Source organism: Xiphophorus couchianus, chromosome 3 (assembly GCF_001444195.1).
Source record: "Xiphophorus couchianus chromosome 3, X_couchianus-1.0, whole genome shotgun sequence".
In the NCBI taxonomy this organism is placed as follows: Eukaryota; Metazoa; Chordata; class Actinopteri; order Cyprinodontiformes; family Poeciliidae; genus Xiphophorus; species Xiphophorus couchianus.
Genome location: NC_040230.1, coordinates 48,263 through 70,560, shown reverse-complemented (window position 1 = coordinate 70,560; position 22,298 = coordinate 48,263). Strand labels below are relative to the sequence as shown.

At 44.5% G+C, this 22,298-nt stretch overlaps 2 protein-coding genes across 3 annotated transcripts; one reads left to right on the top strand and one right to left on the bottom strand.

The window, feature by feature from the left end:
• Positions 1–158: 158 nt before the first annotated feature.
• On the top strand, positions 159–2,673 carry pmvk (phosphomevalonate kinase). Its single transcript, XM_028009911.1, has 5 exons — positions 159–390; positions 1,871–1,934; positions 2,004–2,156; positions 2,262–2,391; positions 2,470–2,673. Exons 1-5 carry the CDS (start codon positions 305–307, stop codon positions 2,643–2,645), a joined length of 609 nt encoding a protein of 202 aa, XP_027865712.1. The 5' UTR covers positions 159–304; the 3' UTR covers positions 2,646–2,673.
• Positions 2,674–3,414: 741 nt separating this feature from the next.
• Positions 3,415–14,241, bottom strand: LOC114140176 (tropomyosin alpha-4 chain-like). 2 transcript variants are annotated; one of them, XM_028009899.1, is made up of 9 exons: positions 14,013–14,241; positions 10,858–11,001; positions 8,473–8,606; positions 7,739–7,856; positions 5,463–5,533; positions 4,930–5,005; positions 4,369–4,431; positions 4,192–4,261; positions 3,415–3,948 (listed from the first exon to the last, which is right to left on the bottom strand). In XM_028009899.1, the coding sequence occupies exons 2-9, from the start codon at positions 10,990–10,992 to the stop codon at positions 3,866–3,868; spliced, it is 750 nt and encodes a 249-aa protein (XP_027865700.1). In that variant the 5' UTR covers positions 10,993–11,001; positions 14,013–14,241; the 3' UTR covers positions 3,415–3,865. The 2 variants fall into 2 exon arrangements, with proteins under 2 accessions (XP_027865700.1, XP_027865699.1); XM_028009898.1 differs by lacking the exon at positions 4,930–5,005 and adding an exon at positions 4,659–4,734 and having other exon boundaries at positions 14,013–14,240.
• Between the last annotated feature and the right edge of the window lie 8,057 nt (positions 14,242–22,298).

The following is a 22,298-nucleotide window of genomic DNA, read 5'->3' as shown; positions in this document are numbered from 1 at the left end:
TTGTTCAATAAAAATGGGTAAAAATTGCTTTTATTATTTTTAACTTTAATACTTTAATGAACACAACAAACCCTGGCATTTCCTCGGAACCAGAACCTGTAGGTTCTGATCTGGTTCCGGTTCCGTCCCCCATTTATGGTTCGGTCGAGATCAGATGATAGTCACGTGGTTCGAACAGCTCCGTCCCCGGTTCCAGCAGAACCTCCTGGTCCACTTGGATCCTGATGTGAAGAGCTTCCCGGTGCGGTCCCGGTTCTGGTCCGGTCCAACAACGGAACCAACAGCGTCTCAGGTGGACTGACAGATGGAGAATCGACCCGAACTGGTTCTGGTCTTCAGCGGAAAGCGGAAGTCCGGGAAAGATTATATAACGGACGTGATCCAGGAACGGTAAGGTTCGGTTCCGATAAAAGCACGGGCTCGGGTTGTTTACATTGGAGTCACGTGGCTGTTTCCTTTATAAATGAAGCATCAGAACCACTGCGGTCCTGGTGCTGGTTCTGGTCAAGGACGTGGTTTTTCTTTTTTGGTTCTGGTCCTGATTCTGGACCTGGTTCTGGTCTTGGTTCTGTTTTTTTCTGGTCCTGTTTCTTGTTTTGTTCTGGTGCTGGTCTTGGTTCTGGTCCTGATTCTGGTTTTGGTTCTGTTCTTGGTTTTGGTTCTGGTCCTGGTTTTGGTCTTGGTTCTGGTCCTGATTCTGGTTTTGGTTCTGGTCTTGGTTCTGGTCCTGGTTTTGGTCTTGGATCTGGTTTGGGTCCTGGTTTTGGTTCTGGTCTTGGTTCTGTTCTTGGTTTTGGTTCTGGTCCTGATTCTGGACCTGGTTTTGGTCTTGGTTCTGGTCCTGATTCTGGTTTTGGTTCTGGTCTTGATTCTGGTCCTGGTTTTGGTTCTGGTCTTGGTTCTGGTCCTGGTTTTGGTTCTGGTCCTGATTCTGGTCTTGGTTCTGGTCCTGATTCTGGACCTGGTTCTGGTCTTGGTTCTGGGTTTTTTTTTTCTGGTCCTGGTTCTTGTTCTGGTCCTGATTCTGGTTTTGGATCTTGTTTTGGTTCTGGTCTTGGTTCTGTTCTTGGTTTTGGTTCTGGTCCTGATTCTGGTTTTGGTTCTGGTCTTGGTTCTGGTCTTGGTTTTGGTTCTGGTCTTGGTTCTGGTCCTGGTTTTGGTCTTGGTTCTGGTCCTGGTTCTGGTCTTGGTTCTGGGTTTTTTTTTTCTGGTCCTGGTTCTTGTTTTGGTTCTGGTGCTGGTCTTGGTTCTGGTCCTGATTCTGGTTTTGGATCTGGTTTTGGTTTTGGTTCTGGTCCTGGATTTGGTCTTGGTTCTGGTCCTGATTCTGGACCTGGTTCTGGTCTTGGTTCTGGTTTTTTTTTTTCTGGTCCTGGTTCTTGTTTTGGTTCTGGTCCTGATTCTGGTTTTGGTTCTGGTCCTGATTCTGGTTTTGGTTCTGGTCCTGATTCTGGTTTTGGTTCTGGTCTTGGTTCTGTTCTTGGTTTTGGTTCTGGTCCTGATTCTGGTTTTGGTTCTGGTCTTGGTTTTGGTTCTGGTCCTGGTTTTGGTTCTGGTCTTGGTTCTGGTCCGGGTTTTGGTCTTGGTTCTGGTCCTGGTTCTGGTTTTTTTTTTTCTGGTCCTGGTTCTTGTTTTGGTTCTGGTGCTGGTCTTGGTTCTGGTCCTGATTCTGGTTTTGGTTCTGGTCCTGATTCTGGTTTTGGTTCTGGTCTTGGTTCTGGTCCTGGTCTTGGTTCTGGTCCTGATTCTGGACCTGGTTCTGGTCTTGGTTTTAGAGGTTTCTTCCCATTTGTCTCTCTCAGGAGGCGGGACCTGTCGAGTGGTGGACCAATCAGCTTGCTCCGTCTAACGTTTTCTTCTTCTTCTGCAGTCTTGGCCCGGAGGTTTGCGCTGTGCTGCGTCTGTCCGGTCCTCTGAAGCAGCAGTACGCTCAGGTGAGCCCGCGCTGTGCTCTGCACCTCGTCGCCATGGTAACTCCCACCTGACCTGTGCCGGGCCCTCAGGAACGTGGCCTGGACCTGGACCGGCTGCTAGGTTCCGGACCGTACAAGGAACAGTACCGGGCCGATATGATCCGCTGGGGGGAGGACCGCCGGAACCAGGACCCGGGCTTCTTCTGTTGCCTAGCAACCAGAGGAGCCCAGCAACCTGTGTGGGTGAGGGCTGCGATTGGTCAGGACGGCTCTCTGCCCTCTGATTGGTCAGGACGGCTCTCTGCCCTCTGATTGGTCAGGACGGCTCTCTGCCCTCTGATTGGTCAGGTGGTGAGCGATGCCAGGCGGCAGTCGGACCTGCAGTGGTTCCGGTCCGAGTTTCCCAGTCAGACCCGCAGCGTCAGAGTCCAGTGCTCAGAGGAGACCCGGGGACGGAGGGGGTGGAGCTTCACGCCAGGTACGCTGACCCACCTTTCTCTCTCACTCTCTGTGAAGCGCAGCCGTCTACCTTCTCAGGTGTTTACCTGACCCTCAGGTGTGGACGATGCCGAGTCGGAGTGCGGGCTGGACCGCGGCGTGGAGTTTGATTGGATCATCAGGAACGAGGCCGACGCCCCCTCCCTGGACCAGCAGCTGCAGCCCATCCTGAGGGCGGCGCAGGAAGCGGCGGCGGCAGCACAGGAAGTGGCAGTGCTCCGACATGATCAATAAAGTTATTATTGATTAGCTTCAATTTTAATCAGTTATTTAGAAAGAAATGATTTAAACTGATGACATCACAGACTGCTACTGAGCAAGTGCAGAATGCGCCACTTCACCTGCGGACAGCGAGACCTGCTGAACCACCTGACCTCAGAGCTGCATTCTGATTGGCTGAGAGGGATCACCAGGTGTTTCAGAAAGCTGCACGAAGAACTCTGCTGTGTGCCACCAGGGGGCGCTGCAGTTCCCTGCTGGAGGCTAAGCCTGTGGAGCGCGTGCCCTCTAGTGTTCAGGAGGAACTGAGGGTTCTGTGTGGATCAGAACCAGACCGGCTGCTTAGTACCATCAGCAGGAATGACGAAGAATGAAAATATTTAAATCTGATTAAATGAAGTCATGATTTATCTGGATCCTTTTAGAAATAAACAGTTTAAAATTAAAAAATTTCATCTTGCAGTTTTCGTTCTGGCCAGAGGGGGCCACTGCTGAACGATCTGAACCCAGGCAGACTGGACCAGGCCAGTTCTAGTTCTGGTTTCTGCCTCAGGACCTCATTACAAATGATGAGATGCGTGGGTTTCCATGGTTACAGAGGTGATCAGGTTGGACGGTTCTGCAGGTCCTGGCCCAGTCTAACCAGTCTACTTGGAACAAGGTTTCCATGGAAACAGAGCTGTCCCTGGTGCTCTACCAGTTATTAACTTACTAATATTCAAACTTGCTGCAGTAGAACGATTCCAATAATTGTTAGCCGGTCAGCGATCAATGAGCCAGTCGATCAGTTTTACATGCGACGCTTTTATTTTATAAAATCTTTGCTTTGGGTCATTAGAATGAACTGTGACATCATCACAGTGATGACATCACCAGGTAAAAACACTCTGAGCACTGATTGGCCCCTGGGTCACCACATTTGGCAGTGGAATGTCTTTCCATGATTGGCTGATCACACACTGAAGCCACGCCCCTCCAACATTATTGGCTGAAATAATATTTGGCCCTAATTAACAAATCAATTATCAAAGGAAACTGAACATTCAGAGAAAACACTGAATTAGTCGTAAACGCGGGGGAGTGGTTAATGACGGGGATGGGGTCAAAGGTGACAGACGGAATGTGTGACATCAGGATTTATCCAGACAGGAGGCCACACCCCCCCGGCCCACCTCCACCTGTCCCCTGGGAGGACAGGGAGGAGCTTCCTGTCAGGCGACTCGGTGGGAGGGGCTTCAGCAGGAGTTGAGCTCCTCCATGGTCTGGTTCAGCGTCGCCTGCAGCTCCATGTTGGCGTTTCTAGCTGAGGTCAGAGCGTCTGGAACAGGAAGAGGCGGGCAGTTATTGATTACTCATCAATTAATGATTACCGTTAATCATTAATTCATAATTGATAAGTAAGTATCAGTTAACAATTACAGATCAATTAATAATTAAGGATTAAGTTAAGATAAATAAATGATTACAGTTCATTAACTATTACTTACAAGTCCAATTATCTACCAATTAGTTACTTAATTTGGTTTGATTGATTGTTGATTAGTGATTAGACCAGTCTCACCTTCCAGGCCATCAATAGTTTTCTCTAGTTTGGCCACCGTACGCTCAGCATACTCGGCTCTGGTCTCCGCCTGGAACACAGGAAATGCTGAGGAAGCTAACAGGAAGTGCTAACAAGAAGTGCTGAGGAGGCTAACTGACAAGCTAACAGAAAGATAACTGCTGAAATGTGGCTCACCTCCTTCAGCTTGTTGCTGAGATTCTTGATCTCTCCCTCGTAGCGGTCCTCCTTGTTGGAGTACTGTGAGACAGAGACAACATTTAAATCAGAGCTCACCTGTTCAGGTGTCGGAGCTCAGGTGAGTCAGCGGATCAGTTTAACCTCTCCTTCCAGCAACTCTATCCGTCATTAGTGTTAACTGGACACTGAAACATCTGACTTTCTGGCCGCCACTGAACACACCTCCACCTCCTCCAGGTGAGGTTATCGATGAACTGATCAGTGATCAGGCTCCTCCCCCATCCTACCTTCTCCGCCTGCGCCTCCAGAGACTTGGCGCTGGTGAACACGGTTTTCAGCTCCTCCTCCACCAGCCGACACTTACTGCAGAGAACACATGGCGTCAAACAGGTGTGGACGGGGCCTGCTGGAAGGCGTGGGTGTGTGTTAGAGCGCGCAGTGGGTGGAGGAGGGGCAAAAGCGCAGGTAAAGGTCAGAGGTCATGGAGGCAACAGGAGGCAAGGAGGAGGAGCTTCACCACTGTGACCGACAGGTGAGAGGTCACATGACCTACGGTACCTTGTCTTCAGATGCCTGCAGGCTCTTCAGTGATTGGTCGAAACCCCTCAGCTGCTCCTCCAGCCTCCAAACCTTACTGAGAGATGGGCAAGAGAGAAAGCAAGATGGGCGAGCGAGAGACAGGTCATGTGGTGAGACAGGTGAGGACAAATGGAGAGACGGTTGCCAGAGCAAAGAGGAGGAGTCAGACAGACAGGTGGGGATGCAGCAACACATGCAGTGGTTTCCATGGAAACAAACAGGTAAAAATACATGGAGGATGTTAGTCTGAGTGACATCATCATCAGTGTGACATCAAAGATCAAGAAGGGCAGAGCTTCATGTAGCAGTCCAAACCATCAGAACCAGCAGAACCCGCTGAGCTGCTCTGATTGGCTGCTTTCAGCTCAGTATGACACAGCCTGTTCCTATTGGCTCAATCTGTTGCACCACACTGAGGTCAAAGATCAGATCTACTCAGCACAGCATTTGGACCCTGGTGTGGTTCTGAGTCATTGGTCTGGACTGATGGTTCTGGTTGTGAGTGGGTTCACCTGTCCGCCTGCTCGGCCCGGTCCTCGGCCCGCTCCAGTTCTCCCTCCACCATCACCAGCTTGCGAGCGACCTATAGTTACAGGTAAAATGGCCGACAGAGTAAATAAATAAAACATCAGCAGTAAATATTCGCTCATAGAGTGAGCAGATAACATGTTATGTAAAAGCTGCATTTCGACAGGATTGCTGGTAAACATTATTATGTAATGTGAAATGATGATAGCATTAGCCTATTAGCCTAAGTGTCACCACACCGAGCCAATTTTGCACTTGTGATGGAGACAGGAAGTGACATCAAAGCAGCACTACTTGAACTATAAATCTGAAGTGTAAATATCTCACTCAATGATTTGACAGTGAAACACTAGGTAGCAATCCAAATGTTTGTTTAAATCAGCTAGCTTACATGCTAATGCCAGTCACTATGTGCCCATTACTCTCCATATAAACCAGTGGTCCCCAAACTACGGCCCGCGGGCCAGATGCGGCCCGCCTCCACATTTGGTCCGGCCCCCTGAACAATACCAGAGTATTTTCATATATGTGCATTTTTATGTGATAAGTTGGACTTTTGCAATAAAATGTTCCTTAGTAATGAACTTTATTTATTATTAACTACTAGTTAGTAACTATTTTATACATGTATATAATTGACCCTAACCCTTTTTTTATTTGGAGAACCCAGTGTTATTTGGTTATTATTTATTTCATAAATAGTGTTATTTCCTGACTTTTGTTCTCTGAAGAATCCAGAAAAGGTTATTTGATTGTGCTTTCTGAAAAACAATACATTTTTATGTTTAGCACTCTTACAATCGTCACACTTTTTCTGTTACAAACTGACCCCGGCCCCCCATCAGAGAAGGGACAAGTTATGTGGCCCTCACAGGAGAAAGTTTGGGGACCCCTGATATAAACAAAACTTTTAGCTGTGGCTAATGTAAGAAAAATTCTTAATTTACTCAAAGATTTTGAATGATAAAAGAGGCTATTTTGATTGTGAAATAGTTTTATGTTAAGCATCAACCATGAGGCAGTAATTCCACTGAATGCTAAGGTCAGACTTATATGCATTTCAGTAATTCCACCAGGGGGCGGTAGAGGGGTCTCAGGAAAATTGGAGGAAAAATGAGAAGAAGAAAAAAAAAAAAAAAAGAGTAAACTGTTCATATATTTTTAACATCATAAGGGTTTATACAGGAATCCCAGAGTTAAATTTATTACTTTTTTTTTACTACCTCTACAATATTTTTTACTACTAACACAAAATTGAGCCAATTTCACACCAATTTCCTCAGTTTTGGGAGATCGGTTGATATTTACGTGAAGCCGATCTCATCCTCTGATCTTTTCTACTTTAGCAAAGGTCTAAAAATCAGCCTCTGTCCGCTTGGTCAAATCTAAATTTGGCCGTCACGTCGTTCCAGGTCAAATTTAGATTTTTTCCTGCATACTTTACAAAATGTCTTCCAGTCATTCCTAGTCTTTGAATCTCGGATCATCGAGCCAAAGTTGTGAAAACTTGTATTTTCCCCTGGCGAAGCTCAAAATGACTGGCTAGTCTCAACAGGTTAGGCGGGTCCAACACTACGCAGCTTGGAGTCCGTCAGTGACAGCTCAGGTCCTGCCAGAACCGTAGTTAGTAAAACAAACTTAAAACAATAAGTGAGCATCAGTGGAAAATTAAAAATATTTTGAAGGAATGATGAAAAATTTACTACCTTTAGTTACTTTTTACTACCTTTTAATGGCCTTAATTTGAGCTCATTTAATTTATTACCTTCTACTACCGCGAGGAAACCATAATCATAATATATAGTTTTACTTTAAATTATTGTTATAAAAAATATATTAAAATACATTTATTGAAATGTGATTAGCATTTTCATCTTTCTGATTCGCTGCCGGTCAATTTCATCAAACTGCTTTTTAATCCTCCAGCTAGTGTAGCGAGAGAGAAACGGACAAAAGTAACCGTCCAGCAGCGCCGGAGAATGCTGCAACATACGACCCAAAGAACTGAAACCATTATGCTAAATGGACAGAATAATTATTCTTTAGTGAGCAAAAACAGAAAAATACATTCTAAAAGTTTATTCTAGTTTACATATGTTGTATATGTGAATTTGTGAAGGGAAGTCCTGAACAGAAACTAATGCTGTTGTGAAAGGGTTAAGATGGAGTTAGTACTGATCTACTCTGGGTTAACTAATCTGGGTTCGATGTGATGATGTCACCATGTGTGGACATGACTACCAGCCGACCAATCAGGTACCTCCTCATATTTACGGTCGGCCTCCTCAGCGATCAGCTTGGCCTCCCTCAGGTGGACCTCCAGGTGCTCCATCTTCTCCTCGTCCTTCAGAGCCCGGTTCTCGATCACCTTCATGCCTCTGTGGGGAGTCACACAGGTGGGGGTCATAAAGACACTGTTCAGGTGTTTCTGTCTGCTAGAGGCAGGGCTAGGCGATATAGCTGATACAGTCGTTTCATACCAGTCAATATCGATAAATATTGATTTTTGTTTTGTTTTAAATATCTGAAAACCGGCTAAACTGGTGGCATGACCTTTCCAGTTTTTTCCACGCTGTTGTTTTTTTATTTCTAAGCAGTTATGGGGCTCAGTGACGAAACCTGAAACTGCTACTGTGCAAGTTACTCAACAGTTTGTTGCTAGGCGACTTAAGAGTGAGATAGTTGATGCCACAAAGCTAGCTTAGCTGGTTAGCTTTCCTAACCGTAAGAGGTTGAGCTAAAGCCTTTCCTCTGCCTACATTTCCCAGAATGCTGTGAGGTTCTGGGTCAGAGTTCAGTAAAATGATTAAATATGTATTAGCTCACAATCAACCTCAGATGTATTATCTATTGATATTGATCAACATGCCTATTGTGATAGATTTTCTTATTGATTTTTTGCCCGGCAGTCGGTGAGAATGACAGCAACAGGTGATGAAGATGAGCTCCTCCTCCTCTCCATCCCCTGCTGCAGGTGGACCTGGGGTCACTGACCTCTCGCTCTCATCAGCGACCTTCTCCACCTCGTCCAGCTTGCGCAGTGCGGCTGCCAAACGCTCCTGGACCCGGTCCAGGTTCTCCTCGCTAAGCTGCAGCCGCCGGCTCAGAGACGTCACCTCTCCCTCCGCCTGCAACACAGAGAGCAGAATAAGAAGTCGGAGCCCAGGGTCAAGGGTCAGGACCTGGTTCTAATCAGGTCCTTGCAGAAAATCTGGGGAGGTCCTCACTGTCCCCTTTGACCTCCTCTAGTGGGTGGCAGTGGTGTAGGTGGTCCTCTAGACACAGGAATACAAGCACACACACACACACACACACACACACACACACACACACACACACACACACACACACACACACACACACACACACACACACACAGCCTGGTGGAGGAGCTGGACAGGTACGCCAGTAAACCTGATGAGGTCAGAATCTCCAGGTGCCAACAGAACCACTCAGAAAAGTTCACTAGTCTAGAAGCACCAGTAGGACCAGTAGGACTAGTGGGACTATCCAGACCTGAACTCAGCTCCAGGTCGACCAGTTTATTCAATCAGATGAATTGTTCATAATTTCATGGTTTATCTCCTGTTATGTTTGATGAAGATCCTGTGTTCAGATCGCTGAATATTAACTAAACTGAATAAAATAAAACACTACTGAACATATTATCATGTTATTAACATAATTTATTATCACTGACAAGTCATAACAGATCGTGAATGGAAGGATCAGAAGCTGTCAGTCAAAATGGTGGACATGGAGAAACTAGCGTTCCTCAGACAGCTGGATGTTGGGCTCCACAAGAGGGGCCGAGTTATACCACATGGGTCAATGCTGGATTCTTGGAGAAAGGTCATTAAAATTTGGAAATTGGGTAACCAAATAAAAATACTCAGATGGTGTGTCTTTGATTCAGCTTTTAAACTGAACAAGATTGATGGGAGATTTAGAGGATGGATCCAAAAAGATTTATTATACATTTACCCAGAAGGGGGCGTTTCAGAGTTTTGAGGAGCTTCAGAGATCTAATGGGCTGGAGAGGGACGACTTCTTTAGATATCTAAAGACGTTAGGGCTTATTTTAACCAAAATATATGTGACAATTGGGAAACAGCCGAAGCAGGACTTTTTAATGTGTTTTTGTCTTTGCTGAAGTCAAGGGAACAAGAAACTTGTTTCCTTGCTGTACAATGGTTTTCCATCCTCTGAACAAGGTGACACAAACTACAAAAGAAACAAGTGGGTAAAAGAAGGAAGCTTATCCATCTCAACTGAAGTCTGGGAACAGATTAACAAATTACACTGGAGGACCTCGAGCTCCAATACATGGAGACAGTTCTGCTGGAAAAACACTGTTCAATATTTTGTAACTCCAGTTCAGAAAAAGCATCGGGGCAGCAGAGACACATGCTGGAGACTCTGTGGAACAAACGGGGCAAATCACCATCACATCTTCTGGGGTTGTCCTGTGATTAAAGTTTTTTGGGAGCAATTGTGTTCCCACCTAAATAACATCTTTACTGAAAGAATCCCATGTAAATGTGAATCCCTATATTTAGGAAACATTTCATTTGATAACTGGAATCTGGATGATAAAAAACTGCTGTTAATGCTTCTGGCAGCGAGCAAAAAGTCAAACACTAGAAAATGGTTAAAGCCTGAAGCAGCTACAGTGGAGGACTGGGTCAATATTGTACAGGACATTTACATTCTGGAGAAGTTAACTTTTTCTGTTCAAGGTCGAAGGGAATCGTTCTTCAGGATCTGGTCTAAATGGACAAACTATGTGAAATCAGTCATTCCTGTGGACTAAATAAGTTTATCACATGCAAATACTGTTGTGCTGTGTATTGTACCCTGGTTCAGGTTTATGGCAAAATGATGCTCTTGATTGTGTTTTTCCCCTAACATAAGAAAAATCAGACCTCTACCCCCCACTCACTCTTCTGTTATGGATGTTTGGTTACTAAACAAAAATCCTGGACTGGTTATGTTATTCCTTCTCATACTTCCATTGTGGTGAAGCTGGATTGTACAAAGTAATTGTAACTTGCCTTTCCAAATAAAAGATTAATTAAAGGATGTTTGGCTCCGCCCCCACAGCCAACCAACCAATCAGTGACTGGCTTCAAACTCACCTGTCTGGTCCAACGGAACCACTCTGGGTTCTAGAGAGTGGTTCGGACTGGGCCAGAGAGCATCGAACCCGACTCTAAACCCTGGCCGGGTTCAGACCAGGTCGGACCGGGTCAGACCTGTGTTCAAAGAGGCTCTAGAACCAGAGGAACCGGATTACCTCCTTCATCTGAAACCCGTTCTAGGTCTGAGCTCTGAGCCATTCAAACCAGGTCAGAACCGGATCAGAACCAGAGCACGTACCTCCTCCCTGGTCCTCTTCTCCTTCTCCACCTCCAGTTGCAGCTGCTCCGCCCGCTCCTCCGCCTCCTCCGCCTGGTCCTGCAGAACCTTGATCTTCTTCTTCACTGCGTCGACGCTGTTCATCCCGCCACTCATCTTCCACTCCTGCAGAGACACAGCAGCCGATTGGTCGAGAGGAAACGGCACCGATGACTGAACCTGTTCATTCTGAACAGTTCCCAGTCTGGTTCAGATGAACTAGTTTCCAGAATGAACCAGACTGGCAACTATTCAAAGAACTGGATTAGCTCCATGATTCTCTTCTGTATGTAAACTTCTGATCCTGAAGACATTAATAATAATAATCTCTGAGATTATTTTTGTCATCACTGAGGCTTTCAGTAAACACCAATGATTCTGGTGATTCTGACCCAAAACCAGAGTTTTGGTTCCGGTGGAATGTCAGACAGGTGTATGTAAACTTCTGACTCCAGCTGGAACTTCAGTCTGTGGTTTCTTTGGTGCAGGTTCTTCTCAGGCACATGCAGGAGGGGCAGAGGAAATGCCCCTTTTATCCTAGATGCCCTCAGTGCCGTTTTTTTTTAGTTTTTCTAATTTTTAATTGATTTTTTATCTGTGTGTCAGGCCTGTGGCCCTCAACAACTGATTTAGCTAAATAAATGAGTCTGGCTGCCCTCGGCCTAACAGTGACTCTCAGAGCCTCCATGTTCAGACACATAGTGAGGAGGAGGGAGCTGGATCTACGTCCTCTATCAAATTATGCAAAAGAATATTTACTTTTTTTCAACATAAACTTGTTTGTGAATAAAAAAGTGGATCTGATGTTGAAGTTAATAAAAACATGCCTATTTATTTTCGTAATTGTCCCAACAATAGCGGGAAAACTCTCCTGACTTCTAAACACAGAAATGATTTGGCTGCAGAGAAAACTTCTGGTTTTAATTTCCTCATTCTGCCCCTGAGCTGGACTGGTTCACTACAGGCAGCCTGTTGACCGCTGTGGGTCAGAACCAGATCTCCTGATGTAAAGAAATGGTACCACTGCTGCTACTGCACTTCAAAAGCCCCGGTACCACCTGGTACCAGCTGGTACCACCTGCGCACCGTTCGCTCTGCTTCACCCCAACGGTACCACCAGGCGGGTTAAAGCCGCTGCTGACGGGATCTGGGCTGGAGGTTCGCGGCTGTGAATAGAAGGTACTGCAGAACCTCAAGTGATAAAGGAAGATTCAGCCCAGAGCATTTAGAAATATTACATAAACATCAGTAAAATGTAGAAGCCTAAAGTCAGTTTTAGTTTATTCAGACCTTTAGGATAAATTATGTTTATATTACTTATGATAATTATGATAATAATATTAGGATGAAAATGATTACTAGTTAAATCTCTATAATATACTAGTTTGTTATATTGGACTATACTAAAGCCTTCTTGTAAATTTGCATATCTAATTGCAGTTATGGATTTTAGGGTGTGGCTAGAGAGTTAGCTGAGCAGTTGAGTAGTTTTTTTAACTCTCTCTCTCTCTTTAGACTCTCGTTCGTCTCTTTATTATTTTTGTGGAAAAGTAACAATTGTACCGTTTTTATTTTTGAGGTAAACGGTTAAACTTTATCAAAAGGATCCAGTCGGGGCGTGCCATGGTGGCGTAGCAGTTAGCGTGACCCGTATTTGGAGGCCTTCAGTCCTCGACGCGGCCATCGCGGGTTCGACTCCTGGACCCGACGATATTTGCCGCATGTCTTTCCCCCTCTCCTTCCCCGTTTCCTGTCAGCCTGCTGTCATATAAGGGACACTAGAGCCCACAAAAGACCCCTGGAGGGGTAAAAAAAAAAAAAGGATCCAGTCTGGTTTTTGTTTTTGGTCTTTTCGTCATCAAATGGACCGATGGGGAAAGATGGAGAGCGTCAAGCTTATGGCTTCATTATTTAGGAACCTACAGGCCCAGAATTTGAACCGCAGCATAAAACCATCCATATTCTTCTGCTTATCCGGGGTCGAGTCGGGTCGTGGGGTCAGCAGCTTCAGCCTCTTGTTCCAGCTCCTCCAGGGGAATCCCAAGGCGTTCTCAGGTTAAAATCAATCACTGATTATTGGTTATTATTTGCTGTGATGTATTTGTGAACAAACCAGCTCAAACACAAAGATTACACCATATTGTAGCCATGGTAACACAACAATCAGACTATCAAGATGATTCTTTGCATTTTTACAAAGTAAATGTCCTAATTAAATCCTAAATGCACTATTTTGTTTCTGCTGAAAGCATTAAATAAAATTCTGTAACACTGTCAATAAATGAATGCAACAGGTTTAGATCTATGGTCTGTGTTACAATTCAACCATTCCTAGGGGCCCCTGAATGGCCCCTACCAGCAGCTACTGAGTTTTCTTTGCTTTGATATCTCAGTCATATAATTCTAGATCTCTGAGGTGCTAATATAGAAAACTGACATAGAGTTAACCCCTCTGAGCCTTTCGATCTTTAAAAGTCTGCAGCCAAGTTGCTATGGAGTTAAACAGATATTATTAGGGTTTATTTAGTAAAATAGCAGCAAATTAGCTTATTTCATAACTTCATAACCTTTGACCTTCTCTCCTCTGGTCTGTTTCACAGCTCCAGTCTCAGATCAACTCAGCAGAACCAGAAACATTATATCGGAAACATGGACTATATTAGCGCTGCATTGTCCCCACATGATGACAGTCATACAGAATAATCTGATTAAATATTACATTATTGATTAATATGGGTTGTTCTTGTGCGGTGTTTGAAGATCTTGTTCAATGTGCCGTTTTTTAACTTTGAGCGCCTCCAAAGGTCTCTAAACGGCCCAAGTTCTTCTGGAAAAGCAGAACCAATCAGTCATCCATCAGAACCGGTGAGCAGCTCAGAATACGCTTTGGATCAGCTCCTGAATGTCTGGTGGGGCCCCTGAAACACATTCAGACATTCGGGGGCCCCTGAGGATCTAAACCAGCTGTGATCAAAACTTTAACGAGAGAACCGTTAAGCTGACGTAACTTCCTGTCCCGTCGGCTCCGACTCCTTTGGGTTCTGATCCAGTGATCGGTCCCTGGTTGGGTCAGACAGCTAGTTCTGGTCCAGAGGCCTCAAAAGAACCTCACCCCACTCCGCTCCCTCCGAACTTACCGGAATGTTAGCTGTTAGCGGCTAGCAGAGCGCTCCGGATCAAACTGCGGCTGCGTGGATTGCTACAGTGTCCCAGGTCTCAGCTGGTCGCAGTTCCGGTCCAACTCCGAGTCCGGGTGAAGATGCAGCTCAGGATTCGGTTCTGGTTCTGGTTCTGGTTCTTCCTCTCCTTCAGCCAACACCCTTTTCCGGGTTGAGTTCCCTCCGCTGGAAATGACGTCAGCTGTTCTTCTTTTCTAAGGAAGAGGAAGAAGCAGTCAAACCACTGCCCCCTGCTGGACTCCAAAGAAACTGCAGCCTGAACCACAAGCATTTCAGGTCAGAGTGCTTTACATTAAAAAAAACACAACAAACTACAGAAACACATTATATTTCAGTGGCAAAATAAAGAGGAGCCATTTAAACTCTAATCCAGACCACGATAACTAATGTTTCAGTTATTATTAATCAAATCAGCTCCAGCCAGGTGGGTTTTTAGTCTGGAATTACGGAACTAAGTGTTTCAACACTTTTTTAGTTTTCTGGAAGCTTTTCCAGATTTGTGATGCATAGAAGCTGAATGCTCTTTCTCCATGTTTGGTGCCAGAACCAGCAGGTTGATCCAGCAGCAGATCAGAGATTTCTACTATGTAGAGAATGTTCTAAATGTTCTAAATGATCCACATAGTGGTTTTATGGAAACTTCACCTACTGAAAGCTTTTTACACTTTTTTGATGAGAAAGTCGTTTCTATTAGGGCCCAGATCGTCCCCTCTGCTGATGACCCTTCAGTCGTTGTTCTCCTGTTTTACAGCTTTGAATGTGAGACCTTGCAGTCATTGCAGGAGGCGGTTGGTCACTTAAGGCCAACTGGTTCTCCAGATGATGCTATTCCTCTCCTATTATTTAAAGATGTTTTTCTTACTATAGGTCCCTCAGTCCTTGCTCTTGTAAATAGCAGCTTGTCCTCAGGTGTTGCTCCTAAAGCTCTGAAACATGCAGTTCTGCAGCCTCTACTTAAGAAACCGATTTTGGATCCTACTGTTCTGGCGAATTATAGACCCATCTCTAAACTGCCTTTTATTTCAAACATTCTTGAGAAGGTAGTCTATAATCAGCTTATCTTAATGAACATAACATTTTAGAGGTTTTAAACCATTTCATAGCACAGAGTCAGCTCTTTTAAAAGTTTTTAATGTTATACTTTTAGCAACTGATTCTGGTGACTGTGTTGTTTTGGATTTATCAGCTGCTCTTGATACAGTCGATCATGGCATTTTACTTTCCTGTTTGGAACAGTGGGTGGGGATCGGTCACATCGCGCTGGATTGGTTTAAATCTTATTTCACTTTCTGTGTCTGTCTTGATGGCCGTAGGTCTCCCTCTGCTCCACTGTTGTGTCCCACAGGGCTCAGTTCTAGGCCCTCTTCTTTTCTTGTTGTACCTCCTTCCTCTTGGCTCTATTTTTGGAAAATATGGGATTGCTTTTCATTGTTATGCAGATGACACACAGATATATTTACTACTAAAGAATGCAGACTCCATTCAGTCTCTGTTTTTATGTCTGGAAGATTTGAAGACCTGGGTGGCCCTAAATTTCTTGAAACTTAATGAGGATAAGACAGAGGTGGTGATTTTTGGCAGATCCACTTTAGATTCCCTGACCAATCTTGGCATTTTGGCCCAGTATGTTAAGCCGGTTATTACAAATTTAGGGGTCAAGATGGATGCTGGTCTTAAGCTGGAAGCACAAATTAGAGCCATTGTAAAATCCAGCCTTTTCCACTTAAGGCAGCTAGCCAAAGTAAAACCTATTATTTCCAAACAGCACTTTGAAACAGTGATCCATGCATTTGTGACCACACTGCTGGATTACTGTAATGCACTTTATATAGGACTCAGTGATTTATATATTTCCCAGCTTCAGAGGGTACAAAATGCTGCTGCACGTCTTTTAACAGGAACACAAAAATTTGACCATATTTCCCCTATTTTAGCTTCCTTACACTGGTTACTAGTAAATTTTAGGATTCATTTTAAATCCTTTTATTTGTTTTTAAAGCTCTTAATGGCCTCGCCCCTAGCTATCTCTCTGAGCTGTTACATTCTTACCCACCCTCCCGTTCCCTCAGGCCAGCTGATCAGCTGCTTCTGAAGGTACCAAAGACAAAGTGCAGCTCAGAGGGAACCGGGCTTTTTCTGTGGCAGCTTCCAAGCTATGGAATGATCTTCCTTTGGCCTCTTCACTGGTTGTTTTTAAGTCCCTTCTTAAGACCCATCTTTTTTCTTTGGCGTTTGGCACAATCTGAGAGGTTACACTTTGTTTTATTTGTTTTATTGTGTCTGTATGTATTTTATATTTCAGTCTTTTCTATTTTATAATTGCATTGTATTTTATGATTGTGTATAGAACTTTGGTCCTGTTGGTGTATAAAGTGCTTCATAAATAAAGTTGGTATGGTAGAGAATCATCCGTTCTCCATGCTGAGTTCTTGATGTATGAGGTTAAAGAAAAGTCAGTGAGTTAAATTTTTGAATTCCATTCATTAATACCAAAACTGCCTCCATCATTCCGGTGCCAAAGAAACCTCAAGTCACCTCTTTCAACGATTACCGGCCTGTGGCACTGACTCCCATCATGATGAAGTGCTTTGAAAGGCTGGTAAAAGAACACATCGTCTCCAGACTCCCCTCCACATTCGACCCGTTCCAGTTTGCCTACCGCCGAAACCGCTCCACTGAGGACGCTATCTCCTCTGCCCTACACCTGAGCCTGGCTCACCTGGAGGAGAAGAACACTCATGTGCAGATGTTGTTCCTGGACTTCAGCTCAGTGTTCAACACAATCATCCCACAGCATCTGGCAGGAAAACTGGGACACCTGGGCTTCAGCACCCCCCTGCGCAACTGGCTGCTAGACTTCCTCACCGACAGACCTCAGTCAGTCCGGATCGGACAACACACCTCCGATGTCATCACCCTCAGCACAGGCTCCCCTCATGGCTGCGTCCTGAGCCCTCTGCTGTTCACTCTGATGACACACGACTGCATCCCCAGGTTCGCCACCAACCACATCGTGAAGTTCGCGGACGACACAACGGTGGTGGGCCTCATCAGAGACGACAACGACCTGGACTACAGAGAGGAGGTGGAGCAGCTGGTGGACTGGTGCAGAGACAACAGCCTGATCCTGAACGTTGACAAGACGAAGGAGATGATCGTCGACTTCAGGAAGAACCGGCCCAGCCACGCTCCGCTGCTCATCAACAGCTCGGCTGTGGAGGTGGTCAGCAGCACCAAATTCCTGGGGGTGCACATCACTAACGACCTCACCTGGACTGTGAACACCACGTCTCTGGCCAAGAGGGCACAGAAACGTTTGTATTTCCTGCGGAGGATGAGAAGAGCACACCTGCCCCCGCCCATCCTCAAGACGTTCTACAGAAGCACCATAGAGAGCATTCTGACCAGCTGCCTCTCTGTGTGGTGTGGAGGCTGCAGCGCCTCCGACTGGAAGAACGTGAGGAGAGTGGTGCGGACAGCAGAGAGGATCATCGGGGCCCCCCTTCCCTCCATTCAGGACATTTCATCCCAGCGCTGCGTGTCCCGAGGCCGAAACATCGTCAGTGACCCCTCACACCCCCACCATGGACTGTTCTCCCTGCTGCCCTCTGGAAAGAGGTTCCGCAGCATCCGGTGCAGGTCCACCAGGTTCCGAAACAGCTTTGTCCCACTTGCCATCAGACTGCTGAACTCTTAACTGGACTGCACTCAAAATCTGGTCTCCACTTTATACCTTGCACATGTACAGAGCTAAATAACTTCTATTTTACTGTCATTCCTGCACTTTATATTTTATATTTATATTTATATTCATATTTTATACTGTATTTTATTTTATTCTGGAGTAACCTCACAACATTGGAAGCTCAAAACATTGTCCTGAGCCGTTTGCAACGAAATTTCGTTCTGTATTCACCCTGTGCATGAAAATGACAATAAAGTCAGTCTAAGTCTAAGTCTAAAAATATAGCTGGTCCATTATGACCGGCTACCTTTAAGAGCTAACAGACAAAACGGCACCCTGATGGGTTTGTGATCTCCTTTGTTAGCCTCCATCTAAGCTACGCCCTAAAGAGTATGTTGCCTAGTGTGTCATCCCTTACACTTACCTAGCTCTCATTTACATTTTCTAACATGTCATATCCTTTAGACTTAGCTTAGCTTTAGCTTAGCGACTAGCTAACAGAGCAGAATTATTTATTCTCAACACCAGCAGTAGTTTAAAGTCTCTTCTCTCAGTGAAGGACTGAGAGAAGAAGAAGAAGAATTACTTCATTCATCCCAGCAGGGAAATTATTTCGCAGTTTCAGCAAGAATTTTTTATACACAGATTAACACACACACGACGGAGCTGCGTCTGCAGGCAGCCAGCTGAGCCGGCGCCATTTTTTGAAGGAGGACATGCGGCAAAGGTCGTCGGGACCGGGAGTCGAACCCGCGACGTCCGCGGGTCTAAGGCTTCCAAATGTGGGGCGTGCTAACGTGCTAATGTTACTGGCACCAGACCTAGGGGAATCTGAGCCAGTATCAACCGGTGCAAAGGCACATGAATCCTTTGCAACCAATTTCTGTGGATCACAGAGGAAGCGAGTTGAAACAACGTTACTCTGGCAGAGCTCGTTTATTCTGAGCCGCGCATTTTCAATTAAACAAACACAACCACAATACAATTCAAATGCAGTCAACAACATCCGGAGTTTCCACAAAGAAATAAAATAAAGTAAAATAAAATAAAATAAAATAAAATAACATAATAGCAAAAGAAATTAAGAAAATCTAATCCTAAATTAACATATCCCAACTGAACAAAACATTCCATCTACAACACACAGTAAACACCAACGTTTGTCAGTTACAACTGTTTTTTTTTTTAACGTCTGTCAGTTGTAACTGTTACAGCGGCCACAAAAGAGATCAAGCCCACCACAAATAAATACACTGTTATAAGAAACAAAAATATTATAATGCTACCCAAACAATACTGACCGATCAAGTGATATAAATAAATTTTAAAATCCCCAAGGCTCCAACAACAAAAAGCAAGCTACACGCCGACACAGATCAACGGCAATACAAAACTTTGCAATTATACATGTAAGTTATACAATAGACTCCGAAATTAATCTTTATATATGTACAGATCATTTTACATGGCTTATGAGAGTGGCCTTCTATCTTACCTGTGGATCACAGAGGAAGCGAGTTGAAACAACGTTACTCTGGCAGAGCTCGTTTATTCTGAGCCGCGCATGCCCAGAGCCAGGAAACTCGTTCTCCTCGCTAGACCCACAGCGGCGCGAGAGCGCCCCCACTGGCAAGAAGACACACGCACACAACAAACACGTCTACACACACAGGAAAAAAACAAAGACAAAAGACAAGACCAACTCCGATAGAAAAATAGGGGGTGTATTTTCTATTTATTTATTGATTTTTTTAAACCTTTTTTTCTCAACCCACTACACTAACCCCCTGTGCCACCACAGCACGCCCCTTGTAGATCCATGTAGATCTGGGTGGTGTCTCTATCTTCCTGGTTTTAGTCAGAACTCCAGCAGCAGCGTTCTGGACCGTTGACGATGTGAAGATGCCGCTGCAGATCAACATCTCATTACGTTCAGTAATGCTTAAAAACATATTTTTTTTGTAAATGTAGTGATGATAGCTGTTTGAATAAGGCTTATAGCAAAAAATCGTGAAAATCTGTTTAGTATTTAACAAGTTATGATTAATTAAATCCGCTGATACTTCATTCCCCATGTCAAACATATAAGGCTGAGTGGAGCGGTCTACCTCTCCAAGATGGCCGCCCTAAATCTCGTCAGTGACAACCTTTGCATGTCAGCTTCCATCCGGGGAAAAGCGGCTCCTCGTTTCCAGTCTGTTGAAAATGGAAACTTTCCACTGGGTGTTAGCAGGGCTTGTCCAAGGTAACAATTAAAGATGAACATCGATCTGAAGCCCCGACAATAAGCTGGAGAAAAGTTTTAACATGTTCGCCTCGTTATACACAGATACGAAGGTGAGTTTTACTGTCTTTAAACTTTGTAGCTAACATTAGCTTTAGCTTATGCCGGACATTTTTCTTATAAAATTTGCTATTTAAGTATCTAAACATTTTTCATCCATTCTAACAGACAATGTTTTTACCTTGTGTTCAAGTATATTAGGTGGTTTATTGTCGTTAGTGTCAGAGACCAAGTAACGGGGATTTTACGGTTCAGGCTTTTTGCTTCTGCAGCCTGAGGAACAACAAGCCCATAGCTTAACAGTAGAGCAGCTCTGGTGTCAGAGTTCTAGTTCAGCTGACGGTTCAGGTTCAGTTGTTGCTTTTAGAAAAATATGGCCGTGTTCCTTAAGGTCTCCGTGTTACTTAGTTTTATTAGTTTAGCATGTTTCTTGTGAAGCAGGAGGGTGTTTCCAGCAGTGTGTTCAGGCGGGTCAGTAGCTCGGCTGTCTGGTTCTGGTCTGCTCTCTGGTTCCCATAAACTCTTTCAGGCTGAATACAGAAGTGATTCCATGGAAATATCTATCTATCTATCTATCTATCTTTTCAGAACAGCGCGTTACTGATATTCAGAGGGACCCATCCGTGTGGGACCCATCTGTCTTCTGGTTCATTTATATAAAAAAACACATTTTCAATCAAAATAAGTTTATTTAATAATTCTCCCTTAAACAGAACAAAATGGGAGCGCCATGAAATGAAATTTCTGGACTCCAGATGAACTTTGAGGAACGCCTCAGCCGTTCTTCTGTTAGCTTCATTAGTTATCCAGACAGCAGGGTACGATGGCCTTGAGGTGCAAACCACTTCAACAAATTCAAAAACACAACAACATTAACGACGCACAATTACAACTGACAAAAACGCTAAACATTAACAAAACAGAGGAGGTTGTTTTGTTAATCTCAGGTCTCACACTAACCCTAACCCCTAACCCTACTCCCAGTGTGAGACCTGAGAAACGACTGAATGGACAATAGGCATGAATACGTATCCACTGAGTCCTGCTTACGACGCCGCCATCTTGAAAGTGGCAGTGGAGAGAACGTGCTGTGTGGACTAATTTCAACCATTTTACAGTACAAAGTGGAGCCACTGCCTTTACCTTTCACAGGTAAGAATTAAAATAATAATGATGTAAATTTACGAGCAGAATGTCATGACTTTGTGGCCAGTACTGTGCAATTCCTGAAACAAACTTCTAACCAGCAGAGAAATATTTCCTTTGTTACTAAATTGCCCCAGTTAACTACTCTGATTATTTTCTTACCTTAGCTCCCTTTTTTTATACTGCGTTGTTTTTCTAAAGAGGGAGAGGCCAGGGCCGGCCCAAGCCTCCATGGGGCCCTAAGTCAAATGTGGTTTTGGGGCCCTCTAGTTCTGCTAACAATGTGGAGCAGCTGCAATCAGCAGTCTGATCATTAGGTCATTCACACACCTGCTATAAACTTATTACAGGTTTTCTAATGAGATTTCTGGTTTAGGATTGCTTTGGACGCTCTGCTGTCTTGTCTTGCCGGTGTTTGTTTGGGCCGCTCTCAACAAAGCCTGTTGCTGCTTGGACAGGCTGAGCGAGCCGGACCCGACTCCTCTGGCCCATTTGAAAGGCATTGAAATTGGACAACGACAATTTGTTCCACCGTTTGAAGTGCTTGTATTTTTTCTTTTACAGTTTGTTTGCTCATTATTGAAATTACTAATGCGTTTGCTTTCTTTTGTTTTGATTTACTAATTTGTTTTCTTTTGCATTGCATGTTTTGTTTGTTCATTTATTTTTTGGAATAATTTAAATTGTCCTTTATTTCATATGATCCCTTTTGTTTCCAGGGACCAAGTCGTAGGCCTGAAGCCATGTTTTTAAAAAGAGAAATGTTTTAATGAAATTGTTTAATAAAATATTGTGGACTATTCTGTGTTCTGGTGCATCTTGTTTAAAAAGACCCTCCCTGCTGGTCACATAATGTAAAAGATTTGTAAAGCTGATAATAGAAAATTAGCTTGATAGCGACCTGGACCGGTCCAGACCAGGGATTTCCTCAGGACGGGTCCATAAAGATCAGAGCTGCAGCTGTTTTTCTTCACACTCATCTCCACTAGGACTGGGTTTAGATGCTGAGTCAAAGCCTGCAAATGGTGAAGATATGTTGGTTTTTTTCTGAACGTGAACCAATCAGGGATGTATTTTCTATCATTCGCTTTAACCTGTGGCTAGCCAGATGTCTCGGAAGGCCCAGTCA

What these genes read in the sequence shown, in the direction of transcription:
- pmvk (XM_028009911.1), top strand. Translation starts at nt 305, where the DNA reads ATGGAGAATCGACCCGAACTGGTTCTGGTCTTCAGCGGAAAGCGGAAG. An exon ending in ACGGACGTGATCCAGGAACG is followed by an intron (nt 391 to 1,870) that starts GTAAGGTTCGGT and finishes CTTCTTCTGCAG; the next exon opens with TCTTGGCCCGGAGGTTTGCG. An exon ending in GGGGTGGAGCTTCACGCCAG is followed by an intron (nt 2,392 to 2,469) that starts GTACGCTGACCC and finishes CCTGACCCTCAG; the next exon opens with GTGTGGACGATGCCGAGTCG.
- LOC114140176 (XM_028009899.1), bottom strand. Translation starts at nt 10,992, where the DNA reads ATGAGTGGCGGGATGAACAGCGTCGACGCAGTGAAGAAGAAGATCAAG. An exon ending in AGAAGAGGACCAGGGAGGAG is followed by an intron (nt 8,607 to 10,857) that starts GTACGTGCTCTG and finishes TCTGTGTTGCAG; the next exon opens with GCGGAGGGAGAGGTGACGTC. An exon ending in CCGACCGTAAATATGAGGAG is followed by an intron (nt 5,534 to 7,738) that starts GTACCTGATTGG and finishes CTGTAACTATAG; the next exon opens with GTCGCTCGCAAGCTGGTGAT.